The sequence below is a fragment of the Sebastes fasciatus genome, chromosome 4 (genome assembly GCF_043250625.1).
Source record: "Sebastes fasciatus isolate fSebFas1 chromosome 4, fSebFas1.pri, whole genome shotgun sequence".
NCBI classification, from domain to species: domain Eukaryota; kingdom Metazoa; phylum Chordata; class Actinopteri; order Perciformes; family Sebastidae; genus Sebastes; species Sebastes fasciatus.
Window position 1 is genome coordinate 35,075,751 of NC_133798.1, and position 22,893 is coordinate 35,098,643.

General features: G+C 38.4%; 2 protein-coding genes across 3 annotated transcripts; both read right to left on the reverse strand.

Annotated features, from left to right (window-relative positions):
* Positions 1-876: 876 nt before the first annotated feature.
* On the reverse strand, positions 877-7,111 carry ppib (peptidylprolyl isomerase B (cyclophilin B)). The gene is made up of 5 exons (XM_074633890.1): positions 6,716-7,111; positions 3,898-4,011; positions 3,533-3,626; positions 1,756-1,940; positions 877-1,304 (listed from the first exon to the last, which is right to left on the reverse strand). Exons 1-5 carry the CDS (start codon positions 6,848-6,850, stop codon positions 1,182-1,184), a joined length of 651 nt encoding a protein of 216 aa, XP_074489991.1. The 5' UTR covers positions 6,851-7,111; the 3' UTR covers positions 877-1,181.
* A 2,901-nt stretch (positions 7,112-10,012) lies between these two features.
* On the reverse strand, positions 10,013-19,402 carry adpgk (ADP-dependent glucokinase). 2 transcript variants are annotated; one of them, XM_074633892.1, is made up of 8 exons: positions 19,210-19,402; positions 16,007-16,241; positions 14,610-14,835; positions 14,458-14,520; positions 14,033-14,153; positions 13,729-13,925; positions 12,518-12,616; positions 10,013-12,389 (listed from the first exon to the last, which is right to left on the reverse strand). In XM_074633892.1, exons 2-8 carry the CDS (start codon positions 16,222-16,224, stop codon positions 11,829-11,831), a joined length of 1,485 nt encoding a protein of 494 aa, XP_074489993.1. In that variant the 5' UTR covers positions 16,225-16,241; positions 19,210-19,402; the 3' UTR covers positions 10,013-11,828. The 2 variants fall into 2 exon arrangements, with proteins under 2 accessions (XP_074489993.1, XP_074489992.1); XM_074633891.1 differs by having other exon boundaries at positions 10,013-12,392; positions 19,210-19,370.
* Positions 19,403-22,893: the final 3,491 nt, after the last annotated feature.

The following is a 22,893-nucleotide window of genomic DNA, read 5'->3' on the forward strand; positions in this document are numbered from 1 at the left end:
ATATTCAAGTACAAGTACCTCAAAATTATACTTAAGTGCAGTACTTGGTAAAATGCACTTAGTTACTTTCCATCACTGGTCATGGTAGCCAAAAATGTTTTTTTATTTATACATGGCTTCCTAGTTTTTGTAGAAATCTGAGCAAAATCGATTAATTTGGTAACAACATATGAGTAAACAGCGCCCCTAGTGGTCACAAGAAGTATCATAAAGTGTGTGTGTATGGATGTAAACAATGATTTAAGGATATATATATATATAAACGATAATAAATGCTAATCCTAGTGGAATCCTTCAGCTGATGAAATTACAGAAATAGTAAGAAGATACGAGAATTGGAACCGGCCCTCTTTGTTAACAGAATAAATACTAAAAGGCACAAATGTACTCATAAACATACAAGGAATTATTTCTATACAGCAAAAAGGAAAAAAATGCTCCATAGGAGGACATTTGTGTGGAGCTCCCATTTGTTATCCCCAACTAATTGAAAGAAATACATTACAAAATTGTGAATATTTAACCCAACAATTATTTTTCAATTTGTGGACTTTTTTCTTCTTCTTTTAATATATTTCAGTCACCCTATGTTCTGCAACCATGTTGAATGTATCATCATCCCGTTATGTTAGCCTTATTTCAGATAAGATTTCATTTTATCTAAATGTTTTCTGTTTTGTCTTAATGTCTCATTTAAGTTTTGACTTCTACAATAATAGTAATTAAAAAAACTCAACCCTGAGAAGGATAAGCTGCTAAAGATAATGGATGGATAAAAAAACCCACAAGTGAACAGTTGAAACTTCTTTACAGTAATAAGCCCAAACTGGAGTTTCCTCTGCGATACCTTTAGGTGTAAAGAAATTCACTCAGCAATTTAACAAAAATTGAAACCTTTATTTCAGATTTCATTTTTTTTTTACAAAAACCCAACGACGAACGGTTAAATGCACCTTGGAATGCTCGTTGGTAAATGGACCCAGACTGTCGATGTCGATGATTGCTTGATGTTGATGCTCCTCTGGTGCGTTAAGACGGCAGCCGCTGACACTGAAATACCCAGAAGCCCCTTCACCAGGAGCGCAGGGCTGTTAGTGATAAAACAAGGTGGCCTGCACGATTCCCCAAACACCCCCCCCCCCACAGTCCTGTTCTCCCTGCTCTCCCCCAGCAGCGCTCCTTTACTCCTTGGCCACTGCGAATGGCTTATCCACTTCAACTTTGCCGCAATTGTTGATCATGACATCTTTAAGAGGCTTATCGCGCCCGTCTGTCTTTGTCTCTTCGATCTTCTTCACTACATCCTGGAAGATAAAAAAAAAGAAAAAAAGAGGAGGTTATCATTTCAGTTTGGATGTAATTCTGAGAAATTTTGCATCCGTTACTGACATCAGAGTGAAAGTAAGTCGTCGTTATATGCAGATAAAAGTGGCAGAGTAGCAACATTTTAATTAAAATTTGACTGGTCTGCTTTCTGAAGTATGTTACTCCAACTTACTTTGTCTGATCTCTGTTCATGGTGCAGTGTAAGAGGGCACAAAGTAGGAAACTACTGTATGTTTTAGTCTGAAAATCAACCTGCTATTTTTGGCATTTCAACAGATACTGTAGGTACGTCTAGACATAACAGATCAGCGTTTGGATAGCAGGTGATAACACACTTTTGATGGCACCCACATGCAGCTGTTCTAACTTCTCCAGATGCGACTAAGACAGCGACCCCAGTATGTGAACACTGTCGGGCCCAACACTCACCATCCCCTCCAGAATCTTTCCAAAGACGACGTGTTTGCCGTCCAGCCACGGCGTCATAACGGTGGTGATGAAGAACTGGGAGCCGTTGGTATCTTTGCCGGCGTTGGCCATGCTGAGCCAGCCGGGGCCGTAGTGCTTCAGCTTGAAGTTCTCATCTGGGAAACGGTCCCCAAAGATGCTCTTGCCTTGATTTAAAGAAAAATATATTTTACTATTTACCACCATTTTACCATTTAACTCTGTGCAAGACAAATAGTTGATATTTGGTCATCGTGTTATTTCCACAAACATTCCCTCCCTGTAGTGACCTTTGCATCTCACTTTATCTGAGGACATTTTCCTATTCATGAATACTGAACAACATGGACAATGTTTACATGCACACTAATATTCCACCATTATTACAAAGGCTGTGTTGAACACTTGATTCTAATTGGTCAACTACGGCGTTCTGCAGTCTGTTATTTCTTTATAGCAGACCGTTGCTATGTATAACAGACCGTTGCTATGTATAACAGACCGATGCTATGTATAACAGACCGTTGCTATGTATAACAGACCGATGCTATGGGCGCAGTTCTGATGTTGGACTCTGGTGGACCGTTTTGGTGTCAAAATATTGATTTCTTAAATAAGTAGCCGTGTAATAAGTGGGATAATGTACAGCTAGCGGGTCATTGTTGTGAAAGAATCCCCTTCAGGGCGATGAGACCCCTCCGCGGCGGCATCGCCCTGTTGGGGATTCTTTCGCAACAATGACCGGCTCGCTGTACATTATCCCTTACTTATTCCAAATATGACAATATTCCAAATTTGATATGGGTTATTCTGAATTAGACCTTATTCCAAATGGAGTATTTCCCGATTAAGACATGTGCGATATGCCGATATTATTCTGGTTTTAGGAGCATTCTTTGGACATGTATACTCGCAATATGCGTCTCATTTGAGGTTTTTAGGTCAGTTTGACAGATTCTTGACACACAGCCTCTTGCCTGTTTTCGGCCAGCTCTATGTGTTGTACACAAACCAAATTACAGACAGTTTGCAGAGATGCATGCTCAAAAGAAAAGCCCACATTTCTGGTCGGAAGGAGAAACACACCTACTTTTAAACATTATGAAAGACTTGGATATCAACAGGTTTTTGGATATACACAAATATCGCAACGGCAACCTTTTCAAGAAGGTGGTTGAAGGAATGAAAGAGGGAGGCTGTGCTCGCACCAAGTCCACCACCTGTTAAGTTAATCAGAGTATGCACGGCTCCATGTAAACGGGAATATTAGTGGAATATTATTTTTCACTAGCCATGTAAACTCAGCTTTTTTGGAATAAGGATAAAAATGGGATTATTTAGTGCATGTGAACGTAGTCGATGTGAGTCATTCACAATGAGAGGATCTGCCAAATGTCAAGTGTACTCAACTAGTGTTACCACAAAATGTCAGAGTGACACTTGTGAGACGCCTCTTGGCACAGTTATCTCTGTCCTTGGGTCTAAAAGTTTAAACAAATGAATAAATCTTCAATTCATAACAGCATAAAGCACTCAGGAGACTGCAGCAAATCTGTTCTACAAATTATATGGAAACAAGAAAGAAGTTGTAATTTTCCCAAAACCCCCAAAGAGCCCAAGTGTGAAACAACCCTCAAGTCATTCAATGTTCAGGGCAGCACTGATGCACCAGGTCATGAACAAGTTTGTTCTTGCAGAGACAAAAATCTGTGTCCTGACATAAATGCCATTCTGCAGGCGTCGGCTGTGGCCATTTTACCTCCAGTGCCGTCTCCTCTGGTGAAGTCTCCGCCCTGGATCATGAAGTCCTTGATGACTCTGTGGAATTTGCTGCCCTTGTAACCGAATCCTTTCTGTTTCATTAGAACAAACAAAACAACACTTGAGAAATCTGAAAAGGATATCAGCTGTCAGTACGTGGCATGAATGACGTATTTAAAGTGCGTCTCCAGGCTGTTTTTACAGTAGTTTGGGAAAGTAAACAAGGATGTTGAGTTCAAAAGCATACAATACAAACTGAACCTTTTCTATGAACTATTACGGTGTAAAAACAAAAGGGATGGTGAATCTGGTGATGATTTGGCCAAACGAGTCATTGCACACACTTTGAGGACACATTCTCACCTCTCCTGTCGCCAAACTGATAAAGTTGTCGGCTGTTTTGGGAACAGTCTTCCCAAACACCCCGATGATGATTGTTCCAACTTCTTCATCTCCAATTTTAATGTCAAAGAACACCTAGACAGGAAGTCAAGTTACAAAGTTATTTTACACTCAAATATCTCCCATGATGTGGCAAAACATTTACGGTTATTTTAAATCTAAATGGATGGGTTGACATAATCGTACATCTTAAAGGCAAATAATAAATAACACTTGAAATGATGAAAACACTCGCAAAAGACAAGGTACAAAATGTAAACCATACTTCGGTGCATTCTTTCCAGTGTTTTACATAATGCTCATAAAATCTTAATGTAATGGTTAGACGTACAATTTCTTTCATCGACAGACTGCAATCAAGTTTTCCATTGTTGGAGAGTTTTGCCTGCAGCCATTCTCATGTTATGGCATGAGAATGAGCCAAAGATATGTTAAAGAGATATTCATTCTGTGACGCAAGTTTCGAAGAAGATAAGAATGAAGAGCAATGAAATGACATTGTGCATAGGGCTGTGAAAGTTAACACGTTAACGCAGATTTGTTTTGTTTTAATGCCACTAATTTCTTTAACGCAATAATGCAACTTGTGATCTTTAGGTTGTAGTGGGCTCAGTTTTAAAGCTAGAATGAAGATACTGGTATATGAAACTAGAAACCCTAAAGTTAACCTAATCCATTGGTACCAACCATGTCACACTAGCTTGTCGCCAAGGAGGTTAAATAACGCTCCAAACTTACGCTAGATTTTGGCGAGGAAAAACTGTGATGGTCATTTTCAAAGGGGTCCCTTGACCTCTGACCTTAACATATGTGAATGAAAATGGGTTCTATGGGTACCCACGAGTCTCCTCTTTACAGACATGCCCACTTTATGGGGCAAGTCATAGTCAAGTCAGCACACTGACACACTATTGTTGCCTGTTGGGCTTGAGTTTGCCATGTTATGATTTGATATTTTATGGTTAACACATTGTTTTGTGTTGGTAATTGATTTCAAGCATATTTGCCCACTCCCATGTTGATAAGAGTATTAAATACTTGACAAATCTCCCTTTAAGATACATTTTGAACAGATACAAAATTATAAATTATTAATTTTGATCATGCAATTAAATATTTTTAATCAATTGAGAGCTATAACTGTGCATATTCTTATTTTCTCTTCAGTGCTCTTTTCCCAATGGTATACAATTACAGGCACAATGTCAACATAAATTAGACTGTTTTTTCCCCCTTCAATCTGCACGACAGACTCACCACTTGCATTGCAGAAAACTGACTTATGGTGCAAGATAATAGACATGCATTCATAAAGACAGATTCTGTTTGGGCGTGTCAGTCTTTCAAAAATAATAATTGTAGAGAGTAACTTTGTGTTTTGCACTGAGGAACATGTGAAACAAAGAGCCTGCAGGTCAGCTGCTGACCAGCTCAAAGCTTCCTTGTTAACTGTAGACGTGGACAAACTGCTGCACCCAGACACAACAAGGCCAGACAGACACAACATCCCACTGAGCTGCAAGCTGACAGGGTTAGCAGCTACAGACGGAATAATACATAGTTTAAGCCTGAAACTGTAACTGAAGCTAATAATTAGTAATGTTACAGTACCGACAGTAGGCCGGACTGCTAGCTATGATAGCTATCTATGGTTAACTCCACTCAGATTAGAGTAAAGGCAGTTAACTGTCTGCTAACAGCAGCTTAAACCATTATACATATCACTGCACTGATGTTAGCTATAATACCTCACACAAACTAAACAAACTAGCTAAACAAGACCACGAATAACCGGCTTTAATCTAAAGGAAGACCCGCTAGAGGCTCTGTGTGACGTGGCTTAGCATCAGCTAGCATTGAGAGATAGTTAGCTGTGATTCATCTACATCAGGAGTCAAGCAGCAACCTGCAGCTATCTAAAGACACCTTTTAGACTGGAGCCTTCACAAACACTAATCTGATCATTGTGATGAAGGTAACACAGTTTATAGTCTAAATGTATAGTATATAAGTCTAATGCAGTGAGGGCCAAAGAGACAATGTAGGAGGGAGTATTAGGGCCACATTGAGGGAAAAGACATCTGAGATTTACAGAATAAAGTCAGAATATTAAGAGAAAAAGTCAGAATATTATGAGAATAAAGTCAGAATATTATGAGAATAAAGTAATACATTTAGGAGAAAAAAAGTTGTAATATGAGAATAAAATCATAAGTTTAAGAGAAAAAAGTTGTAATATTATGAGAATAAAATCATAAGTTTAAGAGAAAAAAGTTGTAATATTATGAGAATAAAATCATAAGTTTAAGAGAAAAAAGTTGTAATATGAGAATAAAATCATAAGTTTATGAGAATAAAGTCACAAGCTTATGAGAAAAAAAAGTTGTTATGAGAATAAAATCATAAGTTTACGATGAAAAAGTTGTAGTATTATGAGAATAAAGTCATAATATTATAAAGTAGTAGTTTTACGTGTTATTTTCTTTTATTCTCGTAATATTATGACTTTATTCTGTAAATCTCAGATGTTTTTCCCTCAATGTGGCCCTAATAGAGTACATTGTCTCTTTGGCCCTCACTGCATTAGACTTATATACTATAAACTGTTATCTTCATCACAATGATCACATGTTTTGCGGCTCCAGACACATTTCTTTGTTGTTGTTTTGTCTAAAATGTGTCTTTAGATAGCTGCAGGCTGCTACTAGACTCCTGTTCTCCATGATCCTCTACCATGCTATCTAACCTAGCGGTGGACCTGGCCGTGTATCTGACGTACCTTGGCTGTTACTTTGGGTCCTTTCTTCTTCTCGTCGGCGGAGGAGCCGTTGGGGAAAGCGAGAAAGATCACTGATCCCACAATGATGGTAACGGCTACAAGGAACTTCATCCTTCTCTCGCAGAGTCTAACCATCAACAAGAAGAAAGAGCAGCCGGAGGACGGCCTGATGGAGCTGCTAACCTTTATATATGTGCCTAGCGGGAGGAAGGATTGAGTGTATCCGGGGAGGAGAGGTGGTATCCGGGGAGGAGACTGAGGAGACTGAAGCCTCGGCGGAGGGCCGCTCCTAACGGCTCCTAACGGCTGCTAACGACTCCTAACGGCTGCTAACGGCTCCTAGCTGCTGCTGCGCGAGCTACACCACCAACACAGCGCTCTGACGCACCGCGCTCTGATTGGTTTACGTAGCAGAGCGTTTCAGCCAATCAGGTGCAGACGTGTAACACGGTTGACACGTCAAGTTCGGAAGTGGTTTCTTCTTCTTCTTCTTTGGTGTTTATTGGCGGTTGGCAAACCAGCTTATAGGTGCATTACCGCCACCTACTGGACTGCAGTGTGGAGCAGTAGATTAGCAGGATAACAAAAAAATAAATAAGATAAATTAATTAAAAAAATAAAAATAACAAAACCCAATAAAATAAAAATGTATAATTATTAATAATAATAAAATAATAATAATAATAATAATTAAATTCTCTCCATTATTCCTGTTGCCCTTAAGTAATTATTAGAAGATTGTGTACTTTCTTAGATGTCTTTCCTAGCAGATTCCCCATTGTAATATTTCCATAATTTACTCCTGATATTAATTCCCTTCTTCCTTTGTCATATTTGTTGCACTCTATAAGAACATATTTGACAGTTTCCGGTTTATTACAGTGCATGCATAGTAGTCCAGTTGGGTGCTTGCCTATTCTATGGAGTGTTTTGTTTAATCCAGTATGTCCTATTTTCAGACGGGTAATGACCATCTCTTCCTAAGGGGAAACTCTCGCGAGATTAATAAGGTTATGCATTTACAGAATCAGAATCAGAATGGTGTTTATTGCCAGGTGTAAGAGGTATACACTAGGAATTTGCTTTGGTTTTGTTGGTGCAAATAAGCAGTATAATAATAACAAAAGAATAGATAAAAACGTTAGAATAAAATAAGAATAAAAAAAAGGTTGTGGGGGAGTATATGGAGGAGCAACATTAAAGCTGTCAAGACACATGTAAGTATTTATTTAATTATTTACTTGATTTGACTTTCGTTGTTTATTTTTATTTATTTATATATATATATATATATATATATATATATATATATATATATTAAAGAGCAGCAAGAATTATTCATAAAGTGGATTCAAAAGAACACAACAACAGACTATTTATATAGTCAGGACTATATTAAAGATTTAGTTGAGTCACAGACATTATTAGTTATGTAAAGGGCAAAAAGCAGATTATTAACCAGAAAATGTACAAAAGGTTTTAGTTCAGAGGACATGGATCATAGAGGGAGATTTCATTTTAAGCATCAGTGTGCACGGATTACTTTAAAGCAGATGTGTATTCCAGTGGTTGGCGTAAAGGTCTTTACAGAATGATTTAGAGGGCTGTATACATATTTTTCAGTTCAGGGAAATGTATAAATTAAGAATAATTAGACTATATGAAGTGTCATTTATCAGTTTTCTTAGTTGATGATGAATTATTGTGTATGGCTCTTGATTCTTCTTTTTCTTATGTTACTGTAAGTATTGGTTGGTAAGTAACTGTAACTGATAGATCATCTTCTATTGTTTATTGCAGGCAACATGATATTCTTCTTCTACCTGCCCTTTTTTGGTCATAGAATGTGTAAATAGAGCTGTGTTTTGATTTTGGATCACTTTTTTTTTTGTTTTACCTTTTCCTGGAGTTGTGTATTTTCATGAGCGGAACAAAAAAATGAATGAATGGATTTGGTACAGAACTGGCAATCGGCTCATACTGTGACAGGAGCCAGTTTCATCAAATTTGCAGCATAGAAGCTGCAATTTGAACCCTGAGCGCTAAATTGGTGATCCAGCCTTGTGTGGGGTTCGAGGACCCCCAGGGGTCCCTGGCACTCTGTCAGGGGGTCTTTGAAATAATTAGCTATAAATTATAAAACTGTGCTGTATCCTTAAAGAGATGGGGACCATTTGCACGAATAAAACAAGCATATTGTTTCCATTACTCTCACCCATGTTAGCTTTGGGCCAGTAGAGACTCTGATATGATTGTGACACACAGCAATAAGTTCATTATTTTTAAGTTGAAACACTTACTGACAGTCAGCTTTAGACCGGTAAGTTTAAATATCTGGATTTATTAAGACTATGCCATACTGTTCATTTTCTGAAAAAAGTTTAAGATCAACTACTTGAAATGTAGCCTCTTAATGCTGTTAAGTTGAGTCCAAATGCAACTTGAACTAAATCACCCCCTGTTAAAAGGTATATAAGTGGTATTAACATTCAATAACATCGATAATTTCCCCACTGTGGAACTCATAAAGGATTATTTCACTTTATCTTAACATGATTTAAAATGTGTTTCTGTTTATCACTATGAAACAGCTCTGAAGTAATTAGGTTGAAAAGTTTTAGAATACAAATAGTTTAGCATCTAAGAGTACAAATAGTAGTAAGCAAAGTGCTTAATCTGTGTTACAATTAAGAAGTGGTCCTTGGAAAGTGTTCTCTCCTGTACAGGGTCCCTGTCCCCAAAAACATTGAGAACCAGACAATGTTCTGTATACAAGCAGAGAAACACACTTATTTGACATATTAATAAATCCTTTAACAGCTGAATAAATATTGGTAGCTAACTATTTATTACAGCACAACTGTTCTCTGTATATATTACAACACATACTGTACTTCTGATCCACTGCTCTGTTTCTGCTGGACTCTTTGAACATCTTTTAAAACTATTCAACATTAAAACAAATGTAGATATAGAACAGCTTCTATCCAATTACCGCTCACTATTTTAAGTATAGTTGCAACTCTTTTTTATTCCAAATTAATCTATTGATTATCTTTCAATTAATTTTGTCAGTAAATTGTAAGAAAATAGTTTTGTTCAACCAACAGTCTAAAACCCAAACATATTCACTTCACAATGATATAAAATAAGAGAAAATGACTGGGACCAGAGAATGTTTACAATCTTTTTGTTGACTAATGTAAGCCCATGAACAAATCGATTATTCAACTAATCATTTCAGCACAAATTTTAAGTGACAAATACGCACAATAACCTTCAGCACCACAACCAAGCCGCTGCTCTCCGTACATATTTTAATGACAAACTACAAGTAAATGAAACTTGTCGACTGTTACAAATGTTAAAAACATGAGACACGAAGTATCGGATGAGTAGAGTTGAATAGATTGTACTTGCTATAAAATAAAGGGGGGTGGGTTCGGAGTTAAGGTTACATTCACCTTTGCAGGCACACCTGCCACTTCGTACTAGTGCAAAGAATTAATTCCGCTAAACTAAATACCATACATCTTTTTGTTGTATGTTTTGCATTAAGACTCCATTATTGCATGCCTTTAGTGGCCATGTGAGGTATACAAACACATTGTTCTGACAGTTACGTACTGTACATCTAACAAGATGCAGGCGTTCCCAAGTAGGCTCAGAAAAAAACATAAACATAACAATAAAACAAATGAGAAAAAGCATATACCTATATGCTAGAATCGGGAAGCGTTTCCTGTTACACTGGCCAGCTTTTCAGATTTTCCAGCCAGTCATGAGACATAGTCACATTGTACAAGTGAGGGAAGAAAAGAAAGATCTTGTACAACAAGACAGTAAACAAACAAGTACAGTAACCCTGATAACATCTGGCCTACACACCTCATTTGCACATTATATTTTACTTTAATGACAACAGATCATTTAGGTTAATTAGTCGGCGTCTGAGTGTAAACTGAGTTTTACTGCATAAAGAAGGATCCCCTTCAAAATCATGTTTGCATGTATAAATGTAGAATTATTGAATCAAAAATATAAGCAACAGAGATTATAATAAGGCTATAATACTGTTGTTATGCAGAGTTTAAAACCTTAAACATCTTTATACACTAATCCGGGGACGTACCGGAGGTAACTAAGTCGCCATTACTGTGGTGGTGTCTCCCGACGGCTTTGAATGCAAGCCGTCCTAAGAAGTGTACAGTTTTCTACTTTTACTTTTACTTTCTATGTAACATTACTTTTGACAACAATGTCTAGGAGTTCAGGAAAAATCTGAGCAGTTCTGAGCAGAACTGCTCAGATTTGCTCACTACGATTTGCCACTGCAGTAATGGCGGTGCTAGATGGCGGAACACACAAAGTGTTTAGGCCAAAAGCTGAGAAAACACAAACTTTCTCACACTCACTAGTAACTTTATCCTCTTGGGATAAATAACAAACATGTCAAGTATATTTAGTTTACAGTTATTACACGTAGAGGAGTCAGACAGCTGTGAGAGAATGAGCTTTCAAGTGATCGAGTGACATGAATGCACCTAAAGTAGAGGAAACACAGAACATCAAGTATAGATTATACAATATAGTAAGACGCTCATCAGTTTCCAGTCAAACAGAATCGTTTATGTGTGTGTGTGTGTTTATCTCAGAAGGGTATGATGTGATGCTTAGTGTGTTTGGCTCTGAATAAAATATTATAACTTTTAAATTTATTTTCTCAAGGCACAGCATATTTAATATATGCAGGTCAAAGTAAATTAGGAGAGCCAACAAAACTCTTTGGAGCTTGTGACGATGGCTTTGAGCGGCGGCCCGGTGCATAGAGTCAGGCCACCTCGCAGCCCGCTCAGATCCACTTCTGTCAAGTTTCTACCTCAGTTTCTGTGTCTGCTGGAGGAGTCGAGGAGGGAGGACAGAGGAGACCGGAGCCGGCTGGAGGAGTCGTCAGGCAGGATTTAAAACTATCGCCATCGATCACGTTCTGTAACTCAGTGGAGCTTCGGGAAGGAAGACCTGGTTCAGGACACGGAGACCTGAACAAGTTTAGAAACTCCAACCCAACAACCACGGACTTCCAGACAAACGGAGTGTCAGATTCAAGCAGACCTCAGAAGGGCTGCTGGGTCTTTAACTCCGAGTAAACTAGACCCTCTGCTGAGATGGCGTCCCCGAGCCCTACTGTCCGCAGAGGCTGTTTGCAGACCAGCACGGCCGTCAGGTGGAAGATGACGTTTCCTCGGCGCCACACGGTGACGGGCTCTTCGGGGTTCAGGGACAGCTTCTCTCGTGGCTCCGTGTGTGAGCTGTGAAACTCCAGCGGGGCTTTGAGCTCCACTTTGCTAACGTCAACAGACGGGAGGCCACAGGCCTGGCTGCTGGCCACTCGCGCTCCGGCCATCACCGCCGCCGCCTGGTTACCCCAGTACCCGTCCACCGTAGCCAGGATGTGGTAGGCCAGCGTGTGGAAGTGAATGCGAGTCAGGTCGGCTTCGGACGACGGCTCGCTGCGGCCGTGCTGCTCCAGGATCCAGAGGAGGATGTCGCTGACCCGGCCCACGTCTGGGATGCCTTTCCAGGCATCCAGGTCAGAGTGAGGCCCCTCGCTAGCCTGAGAGAGGAAGAGCAGCTCCTGCTCGTTCAGCCCGATGGAGCTGACAATGGGTATAACCTGCTAACGGGAAACAGAGGAAAGACTTTAATTAAATACACAGAACTCTTTAAGGATTTGTGGATCTTTTCTCTGTGAAAGACTTCATTAAAAACTCTCTTAGACACAACTGTTTTTCACACATGTACCTCCTGCATGATGCTGTTCATGTAGTCTCTGTCGGTCATGCTGGCCAGCTCCAGGTGGATGGGAATATCTCTATTGATGTCAGATATGGCTAACACCGCCTGCCAAGAGAAAGCAAGTACAAGATGTTAGCTAAGCTACACCAAAATGTTTATTATTTGAGTCATTGTGTATGTATTAAAATATATATACAGTATACATACAGTATATCCCTTACTCCTGGGCAACATACGTTTTGTGATAAAAAATTAATATGATTTCTGATTATTAATTTTAAGCTTTGTACCTTGAATCTTCCATGTCAGTGTTAAGTTTTTTAAATTCTTCTAGATTTAAAAATCAGTTAAAAATTAAAGTAGCCACATTTTAAAAAGGATCACAACAAAGTTTTTGCATGTTTTACTATAATGTTTTTCCAATTAATGAATGTTATCATTTTTCACTGAATTACCACACGTCGATAGACATCAATAAAAGCAGACGATGTTTGCTGTGATTAGGTGATTAAAGTTTAATACATTATAACTAGGAAGCAGAAAGAAATTAAAGGGCGGGTCCATCTGAGTTCGTTTTTTCAAATGGAAACGCCCACTCAGCAGTTGCAAAAAGCAGCGACGTAGATAAACAAAGTAAGCTAATCCAAGCTAATTAATAAGGTTATGAATAATGTGAACGCTAGCACTAGCTGAGTCAACGTTAGCTTTGCTATGTTTGGAAATAAGTGAAACATTTTATTTTGTTATTATTAATTATTAATTTTGTGAATGTAGTCTGGTGGCTTTGAAGAGAGCGATATAACGGCTTCATTTCCCCATCGGAAAAGGGCTGTCTGACTGCGAGGTAAAGCGACCTACGGACAGGAGCAGCAGAAAAATGTATTTTAGCCACCTAAAAAAATCAATATCAGTTTAAGTCTACGCTATATTTAGAATATTTTCACTGCTTTACCTCGCCGTCAGACAGACCTTTCCGACGGGGAACCGAAGCCGTTAAAAAACAGTAATTTTACCTCGCAGAACACAGAAGTTGCTGGTCTACCGCTGCCTTGATCGGTTAGTTAGTTTGTGTAATTGTGTGACTTCCTAACGTGGGGTCCTCACAGCAGTACATTGCTTAGCTTCAGTGCCGGTACTCCTGTCTGCTTCTCCAAACTGGGAGCATGACGAAAACAAACGGGTGGAGAAACAGTAAAGGAGGTCTTTCAACCACTGACCTCTTTGAGCCGCTCCTCCCACAGCTCCCGGCCCTGACCCTCCATCATGTGGAGCCCCGACAGGACGACCAGGTCGGGCTGGAAGTCGTCCAGACTCGCCACGAACGTCTCCAGCGAGCTCATCTCCCCGTTGGACACATCGTGGGAGAAGATGAAGCGGTTGGCTTGAGGTGCATGAGTTGAACCCCACTGTTCACCTAAAGACAAGGACCAAATACAACTGTTGTATTAAAACATCTTAACAGACTGAAGGAATCCTGTCAGTGCAACAGATCCTGTAGCAGCTTCTTCTTTATCTCTTTACCTGCTTTATACTCCAGGATGAGGTGATACTCATCCATCTCCTGCAGAGATTCCGGGGGAACGACTATCTGCTCATCCAGCATCTCATGAAGTTTAGGACCAACAGGCCCACACAACAACACCTGTGGTATAAAACATATTAACAGTCATTTTAAGGTCAGGGATTTTGAGTTACACTCTCATACTGTGTTTAGAGGGCTGCCAAAACCCATTTTCATGCTATACAAATGCATCCTCTTGAAATATGTGAATGTATTATGTAACATAAACAATGTTTTCCCAATTTCCCCAATTTTCTATAGATTTCTGCGAAGTAAAGCACCCAAAACATTATTTAACTACCCGAACTTTCAGTTTTTTTTAAGAGCTCATTAATTTAGGGAACGTGTAAGAGTTTATAACAGAAGTATAAACATGCTGCTGTACCGTCAGATCAGGGTAGGTGGCGAGCTTCTGACCAATGAGAGCAGCATTTCCTCCCACATATAGCTGGAAGAAGACACAAAGTAAAGTTTACCAGAAGGAAGATCATTTTATATCTCAACAAGAAGACGTTCGGGGAGTTAAGGTCGTCTTGCCTTCGCACCGGGGTACTCTGCTGCCGCTCGTGCGATCCTCTGAAAGACCTCGCTGTCGCTGAAGAAGCGCTCGGCAGCCGCTCCACGCTCCATGTAATGGATGAAGGCCTCCCTCAAGTCCTCTTTGGAGTGCAGCACTTCGTGATCGCGGCCGCTGCCAGGATCCACAGCAAGAGCCTGCAGCAGCCCCACTCCTGAGACCACCACATCCACACAGGCATTCACCCTAACGAGAGAGGAGAGGAACACAGAGTACGGGTTATTTCATAGTTAATAACTCAATTATAATCTCGCTTTAACTACGAATAATCCAGAAGATAAATACACTTTTTAAAGGTCTGCTGGTAGCCTGATCAGACTAAATAGCCAAAATTGGAGAAATGAGCAGCTGTTAAAAGGCAGAGAATAAAGCTAGTCTGGTGTCAGTATGTGTGTCAGTGGGTTTTTGTGCAGATGCAGACAAATCCTTTAAAATGTAAACAGGTCAGCTTGTTTTAAAGACACAGTGAAATAAAAATAATAACAAAAAAAATCTTATATTGTTATCTCTTGGTTTCTAGTCTTGAAACTTTGATGAATTATGCAAGCTATGTTTTTAATCCTTTTTCTTTTTTAAGTAGGATCATTGACATCTAAGGGGAGGTATCTTCATAAGCCATTTTTTTGGCACAATGTTCAAACTTTAAAAAAAAAAATCTTACTGTCTTTTTATAAACGTATATATGTACAAATAAATAAATAAATCCTCTGCCTCCTGACCTACTAACGCATGTGAGGGTGCAGACCAACAGTCCTCTACAGCTCAGTATCGCTCTACATTCACTGCTTATTCACGCTCACTTTTGAGCAATCAAATCAAATTTGAAAGACTTTCATTCAAGTTCCTCTTGTAATGTTCCCCACCCACATAATACACTTTCACCTTGAAATATTTTAGATAAGATAAGATATACTTTATTGTCCCACAGGGAAATTTAGATTATGGGAGATAAAGATGCCTTAACTGCTATTTTACTGTGACTTTAAAGTAACTTCAGTCTCTGAATTTCCCTGTTTTTTTCCATTCGCTTCTCTATTATCTGTCCATCCTTCTAGGAGGCCGTCCTTCAGCTCCATCCAATCGTCATCCTCCACCTTGATCCAGAGTGTTGGCTATGCTTCAGCAGCCTAAAGGCTGTAGGCGATCTACAGCAGCCTAAAGGCTATAGGCTAGGTGAGGACAGACAGACAGTATACTAATTCACACTGGGGCACCACCGTCTCGGACCAATCCATCTGAGCTGGTCTGACTGGTGACAACACATTCCTTCACACTAGCAGCGCTGACTACAGCCTCTCAACATGCCACAGAGAGCAGGAGATTAACATGCATCTAACAGTTCACCCCTCTCACTCACCCTACTGCCACTTTGCTCCACTGGCGGGTGGGCAGCGTTATCAGCGTCTCCCAGGCAGCGGAGATCACCTGCTCCAGGCTGGTCTGGCTCGGAGATGATGGCTGGAAGTTTGGCAGGTTGATGTACTGCAGAATCTGCTCTGGCAGGTCCGGGCCGCCGTGGTAGAAATAGCCAACAGCTAACGCCAGCAGGGCCGCTGCTGAAGCCTTCCTCCACATGATGCTCCCACACACTCCTGCAACAAAGAAATCTGTCACTTCTCTCTCTCATATCAACCATTAGCATTCAAAAGTGATCCACTCATTAGTTGTCGTTATTGATGATGGCATTTAAAAGCGTTCAAAGACATAAACAAAATAATCAAACAACATAACATTTGATGGTTCCGTGTTCTCAAATGTGAGAACTTGTTAGTTTTCTTAGTTTTACGTTATAGTAAATTGAATATTTACTCTTAGTCAGACAAAAAAAAGGCATTTGATGACGTCACCTTGTGCTTTAAGAAAATGTGATGGCGGTTTTCTGATGTTTTTTAGACCAAAAGATTGATCGATTAATCGAGAAAACAGTTGATAGATTAATTGATAATGAAAATAACCATTAGTTGCAGCCCTAGTTTGATTTACAGGAAAGTGTTTAGCAGAGGTGGTGAGCCACACAGATCCTGATCCTCGTCAGAAAAATGCCCATCACATTATCCTAGGGCACAAGGTCACGTCATCAAATCAATTATGTTGTTTTTTTGTCGTCCAAAGCCCCAAAATATTCAATTTACTAAAATGTAAGACCAAGAAAAGCAGCAAATTCTCACATTTGAAAACCTGGAACCATCAAATGTTTGACATTAGTGCTCGGAAAATTACTAAAACAATGAATTGATTATCAAAATAGTTGCAGATTTTCTTTGAAGCGACTTATCAATTAATCGACTATAGCAATTGTTGTGTTTTTTTTGTAAATGTGTCTTAATGTGTCCTGTCTGGATGTGATATGTTGTGTTTTTATGTACCCTTTTTAAAAGCAGATTCTGCACATGCAAACTAAAGACAAATTCCTGCCTTTTGCACACAAAAAAAGTAGACAATAATATTCTATTCTACCTGATGATGAATATTGTTTTCATTAATGTAAAACACTTTTAATTAATGTTATTGTTTACTACGGTCATTCTGCCTATTCTCTGGTATAGCCAAGAAAAGAAAAGTCGTCGTCATGTTATAACCTTGTTATATTTATCTCCAAATAAAAATCTAAAGTCCAGTATCATGATAACACTAGTACAAATGTAAATATATAAAATAAAGTATAAAAACAACAGCCATTTGCAGACAGTCAGACAACAGTAAGCCAGTAATGCAGACAGTATTTAGAGTTAATTATATGCCTACATATTAATAAGTATGTCAACACATCTTGCAGATAATCTCATTAGACTTGTCCACATTTACACCTGGATGACAGAGCAGGTTAAAAACGTAATCTTTTTATGTTCCCTGATATTCACCAGCAGTACTGGGACCACCATAATAAACCCACTGGGTGGCATTAACTACCCTTTAAGCTGCAGCTCTGCCAGGATGTACTTTATGGTACAGTAGCGTATACAGGATGTACTTTAAGGTACAGTAGCCAATACAGGATGTACTTTATGGTACAGTAGCCTATACAGGATGTACTTTATGGTACAGTAGCCTATACAGGATGTACTTTATGGTACAGTAGCCTATACAGGATGTACTTTATGGTACAGTAGCATATACAGGATGTACTTTATGGTACAGTAGCCTATACAGGATGTACTTTATGGTACAGTAGCCTATACAGGATGTACTTTATGGTACAGTAGCATATACAGGATGTACTTTATGGTACAGCAGCCTATACAGGATGTACTTTAAGGTACAGTAGCATATACAGGATGTACTTTATGGTACAGTAGCCTATACAGGATGTACTTTATGGTACAGTAGCCTATACAGGATGTACTTTAAGGTACAGTAGCCTATACAGGATGTACTTTAAGGTACAGTAGCCAATACAGGATGTACTTTAAGGTACAGTAGCCAATACAGGATGTACTTTATGGTACAGCAGCCTATACAGGATGTACTTTATGGTACAGTAGCCTATACAGGATGTACTTTAAGGTACAGTAGCCAATACAGGATGTACTTTATGGTACAGTAGCCTATACAGGATGTACTTTATGGTACAGCAGCCTATACAGGATGTACTTTATGGTACAGTAGCCTATACAGGATGTACTTTATGGTACAGTAGCCTATACAGGATGTACTTTATGGTACAGTAGCCTATACAGGATGTACTTTATGGTACAGCAGCCTATACAGGATGTACTTTATGGTACAGCAGCCTATACAGGATGTACTTTATGGTACAGTAGCCTATACAGGATGTACTTTATGGTACAGTAGCATATACAGGATGTACTTTATGGTACAGTAGCCTATACAGGATGTACTTTATGGTACAGCAGCCTATACAGGATGTACTTTATGGTACAGCAGCCTATACAGGATGTACTTTATGGTACAGTAGCATATACAGGATGTACTTTATGGTACAGTAGCATATACAGGATGTACTTTATGGTACAGTAGCCTATACAGGATGTACTTTATGGTACAGCAGCCTATACAGGATGTACTTTATGGTACAGTAGCCTATACAGGATGTACTTTATGGTACAGTAGCATATACAGGATGTACTTTATGGTACAGTAGCATATACAGGATGTACTTTATGGTACAGTAGCATATACAGGATGTACTTTATGGTACAGTAGCCTATACAGGATGTACTTTATGGTACAGCAGCCTATACAGGATGTACTTTATGGTACAGTAGCCTATACAGGATGTACTTTAATGTACAGCAGGATGTACTTTATAAGGTAAGGTAGCTTATACAGGGGTTAAGTTACTGCTAACGTGTCAACACACACACACCTACACGCACACACACACACACACACACACGCACACACAAACACACGCACGCACGCACGCACGCACACACACACACACACACACACACACACACACACACACACACACACAGTTAGTTAGCCAACATGCTATCAGCAGCCTGCAGAGTCTCTCTGGCTTCAGTCTATGTGATAATCTGACAGCAGCTTGTTTCAGGTCTTCTCAGGTGTTAGTTGTTATTCAGCAGAACGTACCGACAATAAACGTTCAGCCTCAGAGTCTCAGTCAGGAAGATCCTGGTTCCTGGTCAATCACATAAACCGCATTGAGTGATCTGGAAGCCGCCGGTGGGTTGAGAGGCTGAGAGGTTGAGAGGTAACCGGAGCTGAAGAGCTGAAGAGCTGAAGTCGGTACCGTTGAAGGAGGATGATTGGGACAGCAGCTTCCGGTTACCGCTCTGCGCATGCGCAGACTACAGCCAGAGTACATTGATGGTACAGAGTGTGAGGATCACTCAGCTGACTGGAGTATAAGTACAAGCCTTCAGATACATACTGTTAGATACATGCATAACCTGTCTTATGGCTTTCTTTGTATTGTTACTTACTTTTTCTTATACCAAGAAAAGGCAATTTCTCTGGAGAGAAATTATTTTACATCAGAACTGTATATCAACACTGAAACATAAGTCATCTGTATCACCCCATGTTACAGGGCACACACAATGTTCAAGTATGCCTGAGGAACTAAATGGAGCAATTAGAAAAAAAAAACACAAAAATTCATATCTCATGATTTATGTTAAGTTATGTGAGACTTATTGTGAAGGAACCTGTTTTAATGTATGTAAAAAAGAAAAACAAGAAAAAAAAGAACAACTTGCTGTGGTGGAAAGTAACTAAGCACATTTACTCAACTACTGTATATGTACTTTACTGGAGTAGTTCCCTTCTTTGCTAATTATTAATAATAATAATAATAATAATAATAATAATAATGATAATAATAATAATAATAATAATAAACTTTATTTATATAACACTTTTCAAAACAGTTGTTACAAAGTGCTTCACAGTTAATAATAAAATACATAGCCTAATAGTACGCAGCAGGAAAATATATACAATTTATAAAAGCAATATAATATAGAATTAAAAGAAAAACAAAAAACAAATTTGCAAGCAACAAACTTATAAAAGTACATTCATGGTACATTCATGGTACAGAGTGTGAGGAACACACAGCTGCCTGAAGTACAAGAACAAGCCTCAGGTAGTTTAGATACATACTGTTAGATACATGTATAACCTGTCTTATGTCTTTCTTTGTATTGTTATTTACTTTTTCTTATACCAGTATTTGTGTATGTAAAGTTATGTGAGACTTATTGTGAAGGAACCTGTTTTAATAAATGTAAAGTTGCAGTGGTGGAAAGTAACTAAGCACATTTACTCAAGTACTGTATGTGTACTTTACTGGAGTAGTTCCATTCTTTGCTAATTAATATTATTATTAACAATACTAATACTACTACTACTACTAATAATAATAATAATAATAATAATAATAATAATAATATTAATAATAATAATAATAATAACAATAAAACCTTTATTTATATGGCACTTTTCAAAACAGCAGTTACAAAGTGCAAAATAGAATTAAAAGACAAATGAAACCAAAAACCAAAGGATTTGCAAGCAACAAACTTAGAAAAACATATACTTCTACTTTGGAGACAAATACTGTACTTTTTTTACTTATGAAAAGTTGACTTTTTAGAGATACGTGGTTCTCACATGAACAGCGACCCAACAAACATACAATGATCTCATAGAATATGATGCATCGCTGTAGATTAAACTACCCAACAGTATATAAATGAGTTAAAATGAATGCAACATAGCGATATTAATCCAGAGACATTATTTATAGTAAAGTATAAGTACAGTAAGTAAAAGACTGACAGGGAACATTTTGAGTACTTTTACTTTTCATACTTTAAGTAAATTTAGCTGATAATAGATATCAGCATAGATATTAGATACGTTTACTTAAGTAAGGTTTTGAATGCAGGACTTTTACTTGTAGTGGAGTATTTTCACAGTGAGGTATTAGTACTCTACTTCAGTAAAGGGTCTGAATACTTCTTCCACCACTGAGTGTAAGTGGATGATGTTATGATAAACTTCTAAACAACTCAGCTGTTGACGGGCTTTGGCAGGGCTGGATTCATTGTCTGAAGGGCCCCTGGGGCAAACATTTGTAATTGGGCTCCTATTTTGAATAATTTATTCATGTTTCCATCCACTAGTGTTATGCAAATATTAGGAGTTGGTTCATCAAGATAAGCTGTAGGTGGCACTGATTCTCCGGTCGGGGGCTGTTATACCATCACAGAAGAACAATGACATGATGTAATTAAAAGAGCACCATCATTCAAACCTCAAATGGTAAAAAAAAAGAGAAAATATGATGGAAATATGGCATTCATGTTTATTTCATGTATGAATTTTACCATCTCCTATCACTCCACACAGATGTTTTAGTCTGCCGCAATTTTGAATCTCTTCAGTGGACGTTTAAGTCACATGCTTCACGTTACATCATGATTTAATCGCAATGTGTGTTTCCGTTACATTTTGTCGCATTTCACTTTTAACGATAGACCAACTTTTCCACCTCAGACAAGAGTAAAAACCTTTTTGCGAAATTTGGAGGGTTTTTAAAATTTTCGGCATTTCCACTCAGGTTTTTTGTTTTTTTTTTAAGCGTAAATTGAAAATGTGCATAAAAACAGGTGAATGGAAACATACCTATATAGTAGGAAAAGCACAGGTGTACATTTTTTCCCCGGATATTTTATTGATTTTTTTCTGGATATTTTACTGAATTCTTCTGGATTTTTCTTTACGATTTTTAAAGGATATTTTACTGATTTTTACAGGATATTTTACTGAATTCTTCTGGATATTTTACTGATTTTTACAGGATATTTTACTGAATTCTTCTGGATATTTTACTGATTTGTTCTGGATATTTTACTGAATTCTTCTGGATATTTTACTGATTTTTACAGGATATTTTACTGAATTCTTCTGGATATTTTATTGATTTGTTCTGGATATTTTACTGAATTCTTCTGGATATTTTACTGATTTGTTCTGGATATTTTACTGAATTCTTCTGGATATTTTACTGATTTGTTCTGGATATTTTACTGAATTCTTCTAGATATTTTACTGATTTTTACAGGATATTTTTTTCCATATATTTAAGACATTTGCCAGGCAGGGCAGTTTTAATGAAAGATGCTATTGAGAGGCATGGTGGGAAATGTAGGACTCAGTATTTTTAGAGCTTGTCCCATACTAGAGACAAAACAAATTCTGGATATCTATGCATCTAGGAAGGACTGTATCTATTTTTACCAATTTACTGTATTTAAAAATCAGTCTCTCACAAGACTTTATGAAAGCACAAGTCAAAGTACGACGGGCAATTCACAAAAATAAATCTTGTGTTCAAAAAAAGTTGTACTCATAATGACACAGAATACAGTGAAACATAACCCTGAATTGCACTGAAGGAATTTAAATCTTTAATTCAGGAAATGATGTGACGTTTTACTTGTAGCCACATTAGCACCATCCATATAATTCACAGAGTGCTCCAGTCCAACCAGGTCTTGAAATTAACCAAACAGGAGGCCCATTATATAGCACCACTAAATCACAACCAAATAACATAATCAAAGACTCAACCCCCTTTTCTTCCTGCCTTTTCTCGTTCAGGCAGATATGCGTGAATGTTGAGCTGCTTGTTGCTGCTTGTCAACTATTTGGCTTGAGGCTGAGGTGCGGCAGGGCAGCTGTAGGGTAAACTGACGCCCTCTACACTACACTACACTGGACTGAAATCATCACTTTATAAGAAAA